At 39.7% G+C, this 18,134-nt stretch overlaps 1 protein-coding gene across 11 annotated transcripts in view; it reads left to right on the top strand.

The window, feature by feature from the left end:
- The window catches only part of LOC144051954 (uncharacterized), a 114,698-nt gene that overhangs the window by 82,151 nt on the left and 14,413 nt on the right, over window positions 1–18,134 (top strand). For 5 of the 11 annotated variants that reach the window (XR_013294077.1, XR_013294076.1, XR_013294078.1 and 2 more), the window contains exons 3-4: window positions 4,225–4,460; window positions 14,157–14,251. Coding sequence is in view for 3 of the 11 variants with exons in the window: in XM_077565605.1 (XP_077421731.1) it covers window positions 4,225–4,460; window positions 14,157–14,251 (331 nt within the window). In the remaining 8 variants the exon portion in view is untranslated. Of the gene's footprint in view, window positions 1–4,224; window positions 4,481–14,156; window positions 14,252–14,403; window positions 14,465–18,134 lie in introns of those variants that run through there. The other 6 variants (XR_013294081.1, XR_013294080.1, XR_013294079.1 and 3 more) reach the window with 3 other exon arrangements.

The raw sequence follows: 18,134 nt of genomic DNA, 5'->3' as shown, positions 1-18,134 counted from the left end.
GTATCCACTGAGTAAGGCTAGCATAGAGCTAGCTGTTGTGTAAACAGTCAAATGTTCTTTTTGTAATGATGTCTTTATCATTGGAAGCATTAAGAGACCAAAAAATAAGTTAGTTCATTCATTATGTTTTTTTTTTTTTTTTTTAATTAATCGGCCATATTAATTGGTTATCAGGATTTTTTTTTTTCAAAATCATCATCGGCTCCAAAAAATCCATATTGGTCAGGCCCTACTGATGATGCTATATATCCCAAGTGAAGAAGCTCACATTTGAGTGATGGGAACTAGATTTGATGCAGTCATCATCACATTCAAAATGGTTATACAGTTACGGTATGTAAATTCATTGAATAAATACTGCTAATCCGGTCAAATTGTTTGTAATTCTAAAGTACATTATTTCAAATGATTGTGGTAGCATAAATAGGCAAAAAAAAAGTATGAGAACTGCACAAATACTTTTGGACGTTATCATATAAAGATGATTTTGGATGTGTTTCCATTAGTTCATATTAGAAGAATTGTTTTGCAATCCTGAATTTGAGATTTGACCATTCTAGCACCCCTGAATAGACCTTGCCAGGGAGGCTGAAAAACATGTGATCGATCGCCCTTGTAGTGTGTAAAATACCCTCCATTAGCCCTTCCTAAAAAGATTTTTACGGAGAGAGGGGGTTTTGATACCTGTGACCAAAATGAGCCATCTTTTTAGCTCTTTGACTTTCCCAAAACATTTTTTGTCATTAGTTGTTCAATACAGTCACATAACATACTTTTATAAAGTCTCATAGCTCGAAACTGCTTTTGCCGTGCCGTTGAGCTGCGTTCACAGAGCTCAGTATGGAGCGGTTGACTTTTAAGGACTTCAGAATGCGTCTGTCCGCGTCTCTCCTCTCTGTCATTAACCTCGCGCCCTGACAGCCTGCTCCCCACGACTCTGACCTGCTTCACCTAATGAGCGACCAATTACGACAAATTAGGCAAGAGAGGCAGAGAGGCCGCCGCTATCGTCCGCTCCGATCCGGAAGCAAGCGCGATGCTCAGGTAGAATAAATAATGACGAGTGTGCTTTTTGGACTTGTGTGAGTGTGGAGGCTGTGCCTCAGTGCTTAGCCTGGCACCTCTTGTGAGTTTCAAAGATCATTTGTATTAGCACCTGCTCCCGCTGTGTGTGCACACAAGCGTGTGTGTTTGTGTGTGTGTGTGTGTGTACGCCTACATAGTTGGTCTTTAACCCTGCCCACCTGGCAACTCTGTGAGACCAGCTTCTCTCTAGCCCGTCCCGATGTTTATTCATTTATTTATGGCAAGCCTGGAAATCATCGCCCTCGTCTCAGGTCTCTTGTGGCGCAGAGAGGGAAGGCAGCCCAAATTTATGCATGGCAGCAGAAAGTAATTAGGCATCAATTAACTCATGCTAATGTGTACGCATCAGATTTTTTTTTTTTTTTTTTTTTTTTTTTTTAATAAGAGCCCGCCTGTTTGGTAATTTGTAAAAAGCGTTTCACACAAACGTCAGCGGTTGGGAACAGACAGCGTCTTGTAGGCTAGAGGAATTAGAAATCAGAGTTTAATTGGGAAATGCCTTGAGATGTTAATAAACAAAGCTGCATGGAGGAGGGAGGAGAGGAAATGTGGCTTGAATAGGTCAGGGTGTGAGGCTAACAGCTACGATTGCCAGCAAATTTCAACATACTAGTGCAACTACTCCAATCTTGAGTAGTCACCGATACATAAAATCTGGATTCCTTGGTAAGTTGGTAAGTTATTGTTTGTTAGTAGTCCTTTTAGGCATTAGAGCAGGGGTCAGCAACCTTTCCTGTGTAAAGAGCCATTTTAAGCCAAATAAATAAAAATAAAAAAAGCCGCAATACATTTGAGCATGAAAAATTTCTGCCTTTACTTAAATACATTTTCTGACTATTTTGGCAATTTGGTGGACATTTTATGGTAATTTTCAGGATTTCTACTTTTGTTTTTGCTTATTTTATAGTTACTTTTTAAATATTTTATTTTCTGCCTTTTTTAAATTCAATTCTGTGATATTTTTTAGCAATTTTATAGACATTTTATGGTCATTTTGTGCTTTTATATCTTTTTGGACATTTTATGGTCACTTTTTGGACATTTTAAGGTCATTTTAAAGCTACCTTTCAACTTTCCTTTTCTGGCAACATAAAAATTTGGACTCTGACATTTAAAAATATATATATATTTTTTTTTTTTTCTAATCATTAGTCCATTTATAGAATATTTTATCTAAAAAAAATAAAATTAAATAAAAATGAATTTCTACAATTTTTATTTTTTTATTTTTGAGAGATCCACAGGGAGCCACAGAAGAGAGACTTAAGAGCCACATATGGCTCCAGAGCCGCATGTTGTAGACCCCTTGCATTACAGTGTGTGGCAAAGAAAGTTGATGAAGTTGTCTTGGGGATCACTCTAAAGTTGCAGTTGCTTTATGGACACCTAAAGACAAGACAAGCGTTTAGCTCACTGCCATTGATGGCTGTAGTCAAAGCTCCTTTTGAACTGGGCCGGCAGTGATGAAGGGACATAGCTGCAGTGATAGCTAGTTTCATATATTTGTGATTGCACATTAAGGACAGTTTTTACTTTAATTCCTCATTAAAAAAAAAATCTAAAGTAGTCACCCAAAATATGAACAAGTTCAGGCTTTTGAACTATACTGTGTCCAAAACGGCGACCAACTTCAGCTTTTCAGCCCGCCCAAATCCAATTCTCAACTAACCCAGTAACCCAATCTGCTCAAAATCCTCAACTACCCACACAGTGGGTTGTGCCCGCATTTTATTATTTTTTTTAGCATGTACACACTTGCAGCACTATCACACTTCTGCGTAAAAGACACAGGTGAATAAATGCCAGGTCTTCTTGTGTTTAAGTGGGTTGGAGGAAGCGAAAGAGCAAGTGGGGCATTTATTTGTTGATTTGTCGATTGGCTGCTGGTGAGACACCGAACCACCAAAAGTAGAGCTAGAACGGTAGTGTGTGTGCTTTCTGCCCACTCCTTGGCATCGCCTATTTGCCAGGTGTGCCTTTCGTGGACAAAGCAGCTGGCATGTAATGCTTTGTAGAGAAAGCTCCAGAAATGTTGCATCTGTATAAATTTTTTCTCAATGTTTTTAGTCATATTTTGGTTCCCTTAAACTACTTAAGAGTCCTTAAATATTGGACTCAGGAAATATAAGAATCCATCCTCAAAATGATACAGTGCAGTTGTGATTAAGGTCATTGCAATTTAGTGTATACACAGTGTAGATGCAGAGGAAATGCAAATATATTCGGAATAAATTATTCTCACTGGTCTATTTTCACGCAACATAATCTGTCTTGGCCTCATCTCACCTCTAAATGTTGCACGAAATCAAATCCAGCATGGTGTCAGGAACATGCCCCCGTGTCATGTGACCACTACGTGCGATGCTTATCTTGCTGTCTGGCTGTCTTCGGTTAACCTTCTAGGCCTGTTCTCATTGAGGACTGCTTAGCGGCCGGCGGGTGGCTTGATCAATAATAGGTCAACACGCTGACAGCAGTCCTCAGGGTGCCAGCGGAAAGGCTGAGGTCGAGCAAGTCGGTGCGTTAGGGGTGATTGTGTAGCCAGCGTACGCCGGAAGGAACCACCCTGAGAAGATACTGAAAACATGAGCCTTAATAAATTAATTGAACATGTTCAAATTAACCTGCATGGCTTGGAAATGGATACCTTGGGTCAAAAGCTTCCAACATGTTGATAAATCGCTGCTTTTGCAACATATAAATAAAATGGGCATTATGTTTTTTGAAATGTTCAGCGTGTTTGGCAAGAAGGAAGGAAGTTTTGGTCCTTTTTGTGTGTCGCCTCGAAGCGACGTCATCTAGCAGCAGCAGCAGCTGATAAAAAAAAAAAAAGGCACCAGATGAACTTGCTCCTGATTTTGTAACTTAACTCAGCCTGAAACGTGACTCTAGGTAAGAAGTGCTCTCATTTTTTGGTTAACATGAAACAAATAATCATAAAAAATAATATAATACACTGTACAACTGGGATTAATTCTTCGCAACAAGAATTCAAGTCACAAATATGCCATGTTTCGGTTATGTGGAGATTGGGGTTTTTGTTTAAAGCTGTTTTTTTTTTTTTGCCTTGTGTTCCTGGTTTCTTCCCATGTCTCGTTATGTCTAACCACGCCCACCTGTGTGTCTTCCCTTCCACAGGTGTGTCTCATTAGTGTTGGCGTATTGTTATTGGTGTCTGTTGTGTTTGTCCAGTCGGTGTGGGTGCATTGTCTATGTTATGTGTGGAAGTTCGTGTGTCAAGTCATCGCCACAGCCAAGTCGTCCTCGTCACAGCCAAGACGTGTTCGTCACAGCCAAGACGTGTTCGTCACAGCCAAGTCGTCCCCGTCACAGCCAAGAAACCATAACGCCGGCCAAGTCGTCGCCACTCCACGGCAAGTTAAATCAAGTCAAGGTAAATCAGGTCCTGTCACGTCACGCTCGTTCCAGTCATAGCGACCAGTCTACTCGTGTCCCGTCCAGTCATGGTTGTCCGCTCACCTTCCTCCCTATGGTTTATAAAAGTACCACGCATTGCACTTTATTCCTGTTTCCCTGCATTTGGTTCCACCATCCCTCATCATGACAAAGTCCACTTTGGAAGTTGGCAACTTGGCAAATAGGATGGAAAGGGAGACCATTTTAAGACATACCTGTATTTGATTTGCGGATGATTGTTTTAAAAAAAATATTATTTTTTTTAAGTTACACCATACACAATACTTGATGGGTTTTTTAAAAACTTGCACACAAGAAATGCCCAAAATGAAAAAATATATATATTTATTTTTATTTTAAATTTTTTTCTTCTTTTTTTCATTTTGTGTAACAAAATAAAACTAATAAAAACAAAGCTAAAATGCATCATTTTCGAAAAAAACAAAAACTAACAAACCTGCTCTGAAGACTAATTCAAACAAAAATTGGAATAAAGGATACTCAAAATGAAATAACAAATTAACGATAATGAAAATTCTAAAACTATGATAAACTTGGTGACAAGAGCTAGATGGAGGCTGTGAACTTGGATTACAACAATAACGCAGACAAATCTGTGGCTTTATAACCTCCAATTTTCATGTTTCATGATATATGTGGTCTGCACTTCTTAAGAACTGAATTTATCTAGACACGATATAATTAAAAAAAAGGAAATATACTGTACAAACGGTATATACAAAAATGAAGCCTACCAGGCTAGCTGACCAAACGCCCCCCCCCAACTGTAGCGTTTGCAAATTGGACTTTTAATTGTACTACATTGTGACGTAGATTTGAATTTGATTAATTGTTCATCCCTACTCCTCACTGTAACTGTCAAATAGCAGATGCCAGCAGATGAAGCCATTTGTGTTTTGTATGGCTAAGCCTTAGCAGCAGGCCGGCGACGCGGCCCCGGCCTGTCTTCTCCTTACAGCCGTGATCTTGAGAAGGAGCTTTAAATTGGAAATTATTACACATTAAACCCTCTGCGCGCAGGCCTCGATCGAACTGGATCAATAACTTGCCCAGCACAATAAATCAGTCGCTTTCTCTCCCCTTCTCCCTTTTCTCCCCCCCCCCCCCCTGCCCGTATCTGTTTCTCAGGTGGCTATAGGCCACTGTTGAACTGGAAGATATTTAAATTTTCTTGTAACAAATTAATTCCAACATTTTCTCTTGATTGAATTAGGGCAAAGCGCCGGTGCTGTCACAAGTGTTTGGGCCGCTCCTGGGGAGAGACAAATTGCCAGGCCTGGACACGGGTAACAAGCGGCGGTGTTGAGTCGCTGATAATCTCCCCACTAATTCTCCATTACAGCAAAATGAGGCCATAAATCTTCCTGACAGCTGATCGATGTAAACATTGTTTCCCCCATGATTGCCAGCTCTCCCAGCGGAGCTACTGTCCGCTCACAATCCGCTGAAATTACTCCCGAGCCAGCCCCCCCCCCCCCCTCCCTTCCTACCCTCCCTGCAACCTGTGTGTGTGTGTGTAGGTTTGTGTGTGTTGCACTGGCCTGGCTGAGAAACCAAAGTCACTGCTGTCCTGCCTGGGGAAGAGGTGGCCTTCTAATTTTAGCTCAAAGCGCGGTAAATAAATGGAAAATATTAATCAAAATGTCCCCGTTTTTTTCCAACAACATGTGATCGCGCGTTGCCTGCATTATTAAATCATCAGAAACATGCAGTAAGGGAGGGAAAAGAACACAAGTATTAAAAAAAAAAAAAAAAAAAAAAAAGCACATTTTATTTCTAAATCTAGCGTCTAGCTTGCCTTTTCCTGTGTGTGCGTGCATAATAGCATTAGCGCAGAAAGCGGCGATGAAAGATTGACTTGTCAAACAGTGGAAGCGGCCTGGTGATCACTGTGTTCGCCGCGTGATGATATTCGACACTTTTATTAAAACCCAATATGCATGCAATTACACCGACAGAGATGCTGCTAAAACCTGACGCCAGGCTGTAATCACAAATGGTGCTGAGAATCAACTTGATACGGAATATGTGGCTAGCATGCAAAATCTACTATTGCTGGCCACGACGTGAGTACAGGAAGTTGGATCATAAAATTAGGGGGGGCCAACCTTAAACATTTTTTGATAATAATATATATGTGACCTCACTAGTCTAAACATGACATTCTGATTAATATTACATTCTTGGAATATGAGTTATGACGCAAAATCCAGCTATTTTTATCCATTTCAGGGGGCGGCCATTTTGCCACTTGCTGACTCAAGATAACATTACAGTTGCTCAAGGCTCAGGCAACGAACAGCTCACCTGCTTTCTAAAGCTGAGCTGTGATTGGTTGTTACCTGAGACCTGAGCAACATTGATGTCATCTTCAGTCAACAGCAAGTGGCAAAATGGCCGCCCCCCCGAGATGGATAAAAACTGCTGGATTGTGCTACTTAACTCATATTCCATTAATGCAATATTAACCAGAATACCATATTTAGACTAATGGGGCTGCATAGAACATATTATTGCCCCCCCCCCCCCAAAAAAAAAAAAAAAATATATATATATATACACTGTCATCAATATGGTGCGTTTGTCCACAACCTTTTTATTCCGTGCGCTGAAAACAGTACAGACTTTTTGCTGGATCACATTCAGAATTTGTGTCTTAGAAACCGCACTTGAGATCTCAACATGGCCCCAAAAAAAACCTTCACGGTACCTATACAGTTTCATGAAGAAAAATATATATTTTTTTAAATTGAAGAATGGTCTTGTGGTTGTATACGACCACACATTCCTTGATTTTATTATCACGTACGTTACCGTTATCTTTCTCTGTGTTATATTCTCAATAGTTGTCATGCTAACTCCTAATTGCGCTGATCAATAGACTCCCATAGTACTTTTTTTTTTTTTTTTTTTTTTTTTGATTATCGAGCTGTTCATGTCTTCTCGTTTTAGATTTCTCACAACGTGTCTTTCTTCATTGTCAACAAACTCAAGAATCCACTCGTGTCCTCCACTTTTTTTTTTGGCTTTAACTAGAGTGTATTTAAAAAGTATGCACACCCCTGTTCTAATCCTTTTTGCGTTTTTTGTCTGTAGCTTTTCTTTTGCATTTAAAATGTTTTTCCACCCTAACTAGGACCTACAGTAACGTGTAGCCTACAACACTTTTTGAGAAGGGGCAGAAAAATAAGCAACTAAAATCATGTGGTTGCGCAATTGTGTACACCGTTGTGACCACCGATGACCATCCTGACCGACCCCCTCTCCTCGTTCTCTCTAAAGGTTTGCGCTATTGCGCTGTGGTCCCCGTCTGACCATGTCACTCACATTATGACTTCATCATCAGCCCCCCCCCCCCCCCAGCCCAAGAAAAACAGTTTGCACTCATCCGTCAATGTCCGTCTCAAATTACGGCTCGACCAATCACCCGCCGCCAGGGATCAATAGGGGGAATAGCTGGACTGGCGGTGGAGGCATGTGGAGAAGAATGGAGGTTCTGAAGATTCCCTGTGAAAGACATTGGAATAACTGATCAATATGGACAATGTGATGGTCTTTTAAAAAGGCCAATGTCACACCAGCCGGCTCTGTATCAGAACTTTTGGAGCTAATGACACATTATATTTTCACCGGCCATCAATTTGCATAACTGCAAAGGGCATCCTCAAACGATGATCTGTCTCCACGCGCTTTTAATTGCAGACGTTGCCTCCATTGAATATACGCCACAAAACGAGAGCGCCGTGCTCGCCAGTGATTACCTCAATAAGGGAATCTCCTTTATCGGGACGCCGTTTGCTCTTAATGGTTGTTTGATTGCGAGCCGCCGCTTGTATTGACAAGCCGGAGCGCACTGATGAATGAGAGCTTAAGCAAGTGGCGTTAACAGTCCTTCACGCCGCTTATTTAACGCTAAAATAGTGACTGATGTTCCGCCGCATGTGCCCTCTAAATCACGGCCCACTCCCAAGACCGCCGGCGCCGTAATGGGGCCGTTTATGCGCATCCCTGCAGGAGCATTTCAATCCATTTTAATACAAGCGCTCAAATGTACTCCTCACACTTGAAGCTAATTATGAGCACATAATGAGATCCATGAAAATGTTGGATATTCAATCTTAAGGTCAGAATGGTGCTTAATTCAAATGGCTTACATAATAAGGGGATTCTTTTTTTTTCTCTTCACCCCCCCAAAGGCAACCGTGCGATTCATTCCGCACCAAACGGAATGCAGCTTTGAACGGGAAGTAATTACTTTCTTGGTGGTAATTAATAACCTTTATGCTAACCCTGGGTCAAACATGTTTTTAATTTTATAAATTAGATTTAAAACGTAGCAACTAGCACAAATGCAGCAGGCTAAGAAAAGTGGGCCCGCTGCATGACTTATGTATACTTCTTTATGCTAATGGTGTGACCTAAGCTGCAGAGTTGTGAAGTCGGGCCTGAGCAGTGGTTTTAGTCCAAATAAAGTGCGCATGAATACGGAGTAGCTGTATCGTGTCTGTCATGAGGGTCAAAGGTGGCTTGTTTGGGGCTGGGCTGAGGCTCTGGTTTCAGTGGAGTGGATCAGAATAGCATAAATTGACACCGGGACCCATCTGCCCACTGAATTAATCCTCCACTGTCTTCCATTTGGCTGTTTTTGTCTTTCTTTATCAGGCCCATCCACTTCTTTATTCATTCACTTGACTTTTGAAAGGGGAGAGGTGACATGTCCCGGGGCAACTCTATCTGTGTGTGTTTTATATATAAATATTTTTTGTTTGTTTGTTTGTGTTTAATACAGTGATTTCGAGTAAAAGACACTCAGACTGAGGGGTCACTGCCAGTTATGTTTTTTTCCCTGCTCACTCTCGCTTCCCGGCGAAATCGATGGTTTGTTGGTAAGGAGCTCAAAACGGTGCAGTTGAGGGATTCGCCGCCGCGCTGGCAACACCAGCGGAGTAAAAAATGCTGGCGGGGGAAAAGTAAAAGATGCCGAGGAACGGGGAGAGGAGCTCTCCGCTCATGTTCATGACCTCAGGGCCGGAGTGATGCACAAGCCTAAATTCAGATCTAAACTGGAAGTTTACCCGACTTAAGATGGGCATAGATGGAAAATTAAGCTTTTCCACTGGAAACAAGAAACGATTGGACGCTCCCATCTGGTTGTAGAACGATCAGATAAAAAAAAAAAAAGTCCGAAATTAGGGCTGAACGATTAATTGCATTTGCAATTAAATCGCAATTTGACAAAATGTGATTATTAATCATGAAATCAGCGATTTTAAATGTTCATTGAAACAGAGCAGGTGAAGGGAGCAGGAACGTCACAGCTGTAACTAAAACCTGGCGCCATAAGTGCACGTGCGTTTTTTTTTTTTTTGTCTCATGAGACCTCGAGACGAGTGTCTAACATGTTAATCTGTTTGATCTTGGTTTTAAAACAAAACTTCACCGTTGTGTCTTATGTGTTGTACTTTTCGGCTGCGTGGCTCATTTTGTAAACTGAGTATCTGCTCGACAACAGATGTGTGCCGCACATGTACAATTAAAGTGTTGATGTCAACTGATGTGTCTCGAACAAGACTACATCTAGTATCTAGTTGTCATGTTTATTTTCAGTCTTGTTTAGTCCCTGTCATGTTTAGCTTCTGTTTTCCTTGTGTTTTCCCCTTGTCTTGTCACTTCCTGTTTTATTGTGAAAAGTCTGACTCCTCTCGTTTCAGGTCACTTGCCCTTCCTTGTGTGGCGTCTGTGTCAACCCTGATCCCTGATTGTGTCCACCTTTCCCCATTACCCTCATGTGTCATCCAATCAGTGCCCTCAGCCAGGTGTGTCTTGTTATGTCATTAGTGTTGGTGTATTTAGTCGGTTGTCTCCCCCCTGTTTGTGTCGGTTCATTGTTGCCACTGTCGTAAGTCTTTCGCTACGTCACGCTGACCTTTTTGCCTTATCAGGATCCATGTCATGTTGTTAGTTTTGCCTAAGTTGTTTTGTCATGTTTAGCTTCATGTTTTGTTAGTTCAGTTTATTTTGTTCTTTGAAGTTAGCTTTTTGATTAGAAATGAAAACCTCTTTTTGGACTGCACCTCTGCCTCCTTGCTCTGCCTTCCCGCATCTGGGTCCTAAAGCCCCCATCTTACTGACTTTTTTAAGAGAAAAAAAGTTGTAGTAGAAAAATATTGTGATATTAAGGCTTCATTAGCCTTTATCTTAAGATCCTGTAATCTATAATAGATCTGATATTGCTTATTATAATTAACTTTTTTATCGGGTAAGAAATTCATTTAAAAGGACCTTGAAAAAAAACATTCGCCAATGATATCACAATCGCAATTTTTAGGGGGAAAAAATTCCATAATCATTCAGCCCTATCCAAAATAAGGGCAGAGATCTTGCATTGGTTACTGGTGTCTTGTGTTGCAAGCTAAAATTTGAGTTTGAACAATTAGCTATGGTATAAGCTAACTTCACAACAGGCAGCTTGGCAGTGAACAGTTGTTCAGAAAATAGGGTTGAAGTTGTTTATTGTCGTTTCCAGTTGATGTTTACTGTAAAAATAAACGTGAAACTAAGAAAATGACATGTTATGTATTTAAAAAACAAAAACACATTCACTTTGTCTTATTTATGTCCGCTATCACAATGCTAACCCATAATGCAAAATGCCATTGACATGCTAAGAAAACTAGCATCCATATTGTTGCATTATAAACCTTTCAGCCATGGATATTTGAACAGCAACAAATATACTACAAGACAATATAACAACTCACAGGCATACATTCTTCTTCCTCTGTGGGGGGGGGTAATCGTATTACTGCAGCTTATTGAGCACTTGTGACCGTCTTTTTTGTATGTACGTGCATGTATATGTGTACTGCACGTTTTTTATCTGCTTGGATTTATAAATTTCCTGTTGTGTATCACTAATCAAATATCAAATAAATGAACTATTATTTTTGAGAATCAATTATTCATAAAAAAAAAAAGGCCAAATCTTCTCATTAGTAACTATTGTCAGATTTATGTAGTCCTTATGAAAGCAGACTGCTTGTTTGTGCTGAGGAAAGAGAAAACACTTGCAAGGATCTGCTTTTCCTTTGGAAATCAACATTTTTGCACTTTTTTTTTTTTCCTGACGTTACAGACTAAACCAGCAACTGAATCATAATGAATTTATGATGTTGCAGTTTCTGCGCTGTCAATTTTAAATAATGGCCTGTTTTTAAAATCTATTTCATCGATTAATTGACAAAAAATGTATCAATTGTCAAAGTAATTGTTAGTTACAGCTCTAGTTTAGTCTTTTTTTTTTTTTTTTTTTTTTGTATATGCTAGTAACATTTTGTTCAGTTATTTGCTGCTGTGTTCAGGGCCGCCATACTCTGGTAACGAGAAGGGTGGCCAATCGGAGAAGATGACAGGTTGGCGCGCACGAGATCGACATATTTGTTTTGGTGAGAGCGGCGCGAGCGAACTGCCGCCGCCCTCTCGCTACCGTGGAAGGCGCTGTGAGTGGCGAGCCGGCCCCACGGGGGTCAGCCGTGTAAGGAACATAAAAGGCCAATTTAATTTAGCGCGTCCGGCGTTACAAAGTATTTTAATTCCGACAGCTGTGACTGAGGAGTTAATATTTGACTTGTCAGAAGTGGGGCCGAGGCCAGTGAATCATTGTAATTCTCATTAAGAGGCTCTCCCCCAGCAGCCACCTAATGCAGAATAATGAAAGTCAAGACGGAGTGAGCGTCTAATGCCAGTGGAGGCCTATCTTTTAATATTCCCCTCTTGATGGATTAGGGAAGCGAGAAATTCATCTTGGATCATAGGGCGTAATTTAATAAAGGATCATTCCAGGAGTATTGCATTTTATAATAATGTCATTTAAAGTGTCGTCTTCCATTTTTGCCGTCCCGTATGTATGCTTATATAATGGTGCTACGGGGATGTGTTTTAACACCGCTTCCGTCTCCTCTCTGTGTCCACGGAACACCCCGAAAACGCACGACACGGCCCCTCTGCGGTCTGCAAGCCGGCTTCTTGTTTCATGTTTCCACCCTGGAGCCAATTGAATGAGCTGTTATGAGAAGTTCTGCTTCTCCAGCATGTTACTGTTATCCTCCTCTACTGTACACACACACAATTATTTCCAATTGTACTGAGTGAAAATCACTGTGGATGTGAGTGTCGGGATTGTAAATATCACCCAAAGGAAATCTTATAAAGATGTATTACATTTGCATCACCGCTTTCGTAGCACTCGGAGAGCAGGGCGCGCAGTATTTATCCAGCCCACTCGAGAAAGAGAGATGGCTTTTGGGCAATAAAGTAAACAAACGTGATTAATATGAAAAAGTGTTGACGTTAGCAGCGGCGCGCGGCTTACAATTACACCTCGTAAAATCTCATTTGAGTGCTAAAGGAGCTGTGAATTGAGTCACGCTCTAATGTTCTCGCAGCACTCCATAGCAGGGGGGAAATTACAATATGGTTTCTGTCATTTAACATCTTTGTATACATTTAAATTGTTGGTCTAAGTTGGAATAAATATTTCAAGGATTATTTTTTTCCCAACAGTTCTAAATACCTGAATTAAATTAACTAATTGGGGGAAGGGCTCGGCCATGAGAGTCAATTGTCCGTTACATCGAAGTACTTAAATTCAATGCAGTACTTTTTTTCTTTTTTTTTCAAAAAATGCCCAGTATAGCACTTTCTTTGTATATATAAAGCTTGAACCAGTATGTAGGGATGATAAATGGCAGCATCTGGTTGTATTTTATTAGACACAATGTTAGCGCTTTTGCTAACTAACGCTGTTGCTATCAGATGCTAAAAAAAAAAAAAAAGTGTACTGTACCATAAGTAGCATGTTCGAAAGACGTGTACATATATAGCACCTGTGTTAAAAACAAAACAAAAAACAACCGTAGATTTTAATACGTAAACACGACACACTCCTTTGAGCTGAATGCTTATGGAGATGCTAAGCTAATGTCCATGCTGTTGATGGGACAATCAGCCTTGCTAACATGGCCGCCACATTTGTCCATGCACTGCTTTTAGTGGAAACAACGCCACTACCAACATGGCCGCCACATTGATGTGTGTTTTAGATGGCTCTAATCTAGTCTATGTTAAGTCTGTTTATCAATGTTGAAAACAACACAAAACGGAAACATCATGTGACCAGTCTATGTCTGTTGGTGATGCCACAGCGCCTCTTACCGGTCATGTGGTGAATTGCGGCTAATTCTGGCGCTTACAGACTTAAAACAGCGACGTTAGAAACTGCATTTTGAGTATAGAAGTATTTAAATTAGATTTTAAATTTCATTAGCTCGATTCCTGTTTATTCAAAAGATTAGCACGTTAATAGTTTTCATTTTGCTCATTTATTGTAGCCTATTAAACAGTCACCTTGACTTTTGACGTACCATTGCCACTCGCAGTATGTATTTTATTCTCTTGTTATTTATTATTTACATTTGACTTACTGTAAATTTCAACTATATTGTACTGAGCAACCACGACAGGCCACTTGAAATAATAGACACCAATTTTCCTTAATGTTTTTTTTCCCCCCAGTTTCAATTTCAGGTTCCTCTATTGCACAACTCATTTATATTGCTTCATCTGCACTTCAGTGTCCAGAAGAATGAAGAGACTGGGAAGATGTTTAACAAGAGGATTGATGACCTTGACTTTATGGCTAATATGTCAACAACATGTCTTCCTCCAGGTAACTGTCAGTTGCAACCTTGTACACACGCTCCCATCTTTCACCTGGTGTCAATCAAGGCTATGCCAATGCTATGAACCCGTGTTAGGGTCCCACGGGTTCCCGCATTGTGCCATGACATCATTAAACTTTAATTAGCTCTTTATTTACAGCATCTTGCACCTTATTTAGACGTTCCCGTACACTGCCCTTCCTCAAACTGACCTCAGACTCTCCTACGTTGCACACTGTGTGATTCATGTGACCCTTTTAAAGGGTATGTCTGTCATCATTAAGATAAGAAGCAGTCTCTTAAACATGCTTTAGAGCAACAAAGTGCTGGCTCTTTGACACACTCATCTCAGACAACTTGTCCAACATACCACACTCTCGGCTCGTATCATCACTGCCCTTCTTAGCTCCACTTTATCCTCACCCTGCAGCCAGTGAAGTCCAAAGTCAAGCTATTGGCTCCCAGGCTTGATCTCAAAAGTGCATTTTTGGTTGGTTTAGTTCAAGTGGTCAAAGTTCAACTACCTATTAATAACTCCGCTAACACACTACAGTTATAGAAACCCTCAGTTGGTGCTCAACTATAATGTCATAAATTGCACAATTGATCAATGATGTCATTGATCAGATCCATGAAATTACGGAAAAAGACGAACACCCTTGTTAAAAACGGAATTTTTCTTTGCTGCCATAGTGAATATGTGATCCGAAAAAAGCTGTTGCGTTTCATGTGAGTGGAAAGCCTTTGTGCTAGGAGGCAGAAGTTCTCCTCCGTGCCCTCGATCGTCCAACCACAAAGTAACAGCATTCATATATTTTTATTTTTTGACTGATAAAAAGTTGGAAAAACATTTTATTTATACATCAAATAGAAGAACTAGCTACTATTTGTGTGTTATTTATGTAATTTTAACATCTCTCATTCAAAATAAGCTTTTTTCACTAGGCATACATTTTTGTAAACATTACATATTATATTTAGTGCTTATCTGTATTTTTTTTAATTGTTGCAGTTTGTTTTGTTTTTTTCAATACATATCAATGGCAGGTGTCAACTGTAGAGTAACTATACAAATTGTTTTAATAGATATATTTATCCATCTTCTGATCAAATCAGTGATCAAGTATCGTGCCATTTTTCATCTGCTACAGTTCACAATCAATATCTAAAAACATTACCAAAGCGTACATCTCGCTCAACAGAAATGTTGATTATTAACTCATTCACTGCCATTGACGGTTATAGACGTCAAATATTCATTTGGACTATTTCTATTAGTTTACCATTTTTTTTCCATTTTTGTTAACAAGAGTATAAAAACCTAGAATTTTTCATTGTACATTTAGAACAGATATAAAATTTGTGATTAATCGTGAGTTAGCTCGTGAAGTCATGCGATTAATTATGATTAAACATTTTAATCGCCTGATGCTCCTAATTTTTAATAATCTTTTCTTAAATTGCGTCAGGCGATTAAATTTTTTTTATTGTAATTGGTCGCTTGACTTCAATAGTTAATCAAAAATTTAAATCGCCTGACACGATTTAAAAAAAAAAAAGAAAGAAAAGATTATTAAAAATTAGGGACGTCATGCGATTAAAATTTTTAATCGTAATTAATCACATGACTTCACTAGTTAACTCACTATTAATCACACATTTTATATCTGTTCTAAATTTACAATAAAAAAATTCTAGGTTTTCATACTCTTGTTAACAAAAGTGGAAAAAATGTTAAACTAATAGAATTGTTCAAATGAATTTTTGGTCCTAATTTTTAATAATCTTTTATTTAATTGCGTCAGGCAATTAATTTTTTTTATTGTAATTGATCGCTTGACTTCAATAGTTAATCATAAATTGTATATCCGTTCTAAATTTACAATAAAAAAAATTCTAGGTTTTCATACTCTTGTTAACAAAAGTGGAAAAAATGTTAAACTAATAGAATTGTTCAAATGAATTTTTGACGTCAATAGCCGTCAATGGCAGTCAATGAGTTAAAAGAACACGTTTTGTTCTCACCAGCCTATCAAACGGAAATGTAGTCGTGGCATATTCCAAAATGAAGGTCGCCAAGTGTGAGCAAGTGGCTAACTTGTGAGATCTATTTTTACATCCCATTTCACAATGAGATACTGTCCTTCACACACACCCTCCCCCGCAGTGTTGGAAGCTCACACAGGCCTATTTAATTAGACGTTGGCAAATAGTGGAGCCAACAGTGTAATCCAATAGAAGGTGGCACCACTAAAGGGGGTCCTGCCTCCTCCGATGCCTCCTTGGCCCTGTAATGCAGCCCAGTCAGCTCTTCGCATATCTGCCTGCCCCTTCTCTCAGCTCGTGACATCAATTTGCATCAGCCTGTTCTTAAAACGTTGCATTCTTCCCCGTCAGTGGGCTCGCCCCAACGCATGCGAGCCCACTGCAGGTTCAGCTCGACATGCCCATCCCGGGCCAACGTCTTACACAGCACCTTGACGGACAGTCTTTATTAGCGTGTAATGAAAGCGTGGGCGCGCAACGTGTTTGTCTGCCTGGGGACAACGCCGACTTGAGGAATGAATTAGCGCCGCCGTCAATACTGCTGTATCAGTGAGGGGACACAAGTGGCAGGATCAATGAAATCCAAAGTAGGCACTCGGAAAACATGAGCACTTTCCTGCTTTAAAATTCTATTACATGGAAAGCTCTTCAACTCTTATCATATATTCCACTAGCTCACACAACTATTGATATGCACTAGGAAAACTTCTTAGATTATTTATTAGACACTGCATCCATCTGTTGATGGTACATCATCCATGTTTGTATGAGACGTTAATGACTACTAAAAATGTTCATAAAGCGATGCTCATGTGGAAAGAATATTAGGAGCAATTAGAATTAAGATAGCAGCTGTTCACTGTGTCGGGAATGGCTTGGCTTGGGAAGGAGAGGGTGGCAGCTTAAGAAAAAATAAGTGAATGCTTATGAAGGCAGGAAAGTACGAAAGAGTTAAAAGAACTCATAAATGACTAAAATAAGTACTTTGCTTGACAAGCACAGATATATAATGATGTTTTGAGCCGTTGTGAAATGGAACGTAGCAGACTCGGGCCAGTGGAAGCGGCTCCTCTCATTTCCATTAAAAATAAATCAAACCAGGGTAGTCGAAGCGCACACAGTCCTTAACATTGCAGAAGCAAAAATTGACTCGCGGGGCGTGCGCATGCAAAGTGTGTTTAAACAGGTTAAGCCGTATCTATCTGCCTGCGCCTTGATTAAATCCACTGAAATTGGGTTGACCACCTCGTCACCAATTAGACCTGCTTTTTGCGAGTCTAAAATCTATAGTCTCGTGTTTGTCAACAAATTGCCATATGTGCCAGGGCTGCTTCTTCCGCCAGAACGCCCAGCGAGGGGCAACTGGGTCCCAAACACGGTAGACTAGACTTGACCCGACCCAGCACAGAAATTAAGATGGGCCCGTTTTTACGTGAAGTGCACAGGCGCTTGTCTAGGAAATAAGGCCCATGGCGTAAAGGGTTTTCCCAACCGTTACCATTCACAAAACTATCCAAAAATGCCGACCAGCTTCAGCTCTTCTTCAAATCCAATCTTCAACCCAATCTGCTGGGTAAAAGTAATTTGTGCAAAAAATACACATCTACCCAGCAAATGGGTTAAGGTTAATCAGGGCTATTAAATTGTAAATGTTATTTATAAATTAATTATTTTATTATATATATATATAATAACAGTAATATAATTTAAAATAAAATAATTATTAAATTAATATAATTATAATATTTATAAGTATTAAATTAAATTAATGTCATTAATAATATATAATATTTTTTTTATTAACTATTCAAACGCTAACCCAGCATTTTTATTAATTTAATTATC

The sequence above is a fragment of the Vanacampus margaritifer genome, chromosome 5 (assembly GCF_051991255.1).
Source record: "Vanacampus margaritifer isolate UIUO_Vmar chromosome 5, RoL_Vmar_1.0, whole genome shotgun sequence".
NCBI lineage: Eukaryota > Metazoa > Chordata > Actinopteri > Syngnathiformes > Syngnathidae > Vanacampus > Vanacampus margaritifer.
The sequence above is the reverse complement of the archived record's forward strand: the minus strand, read 5'-3'. Positions and strand labels throughout refer to the sequence as shown.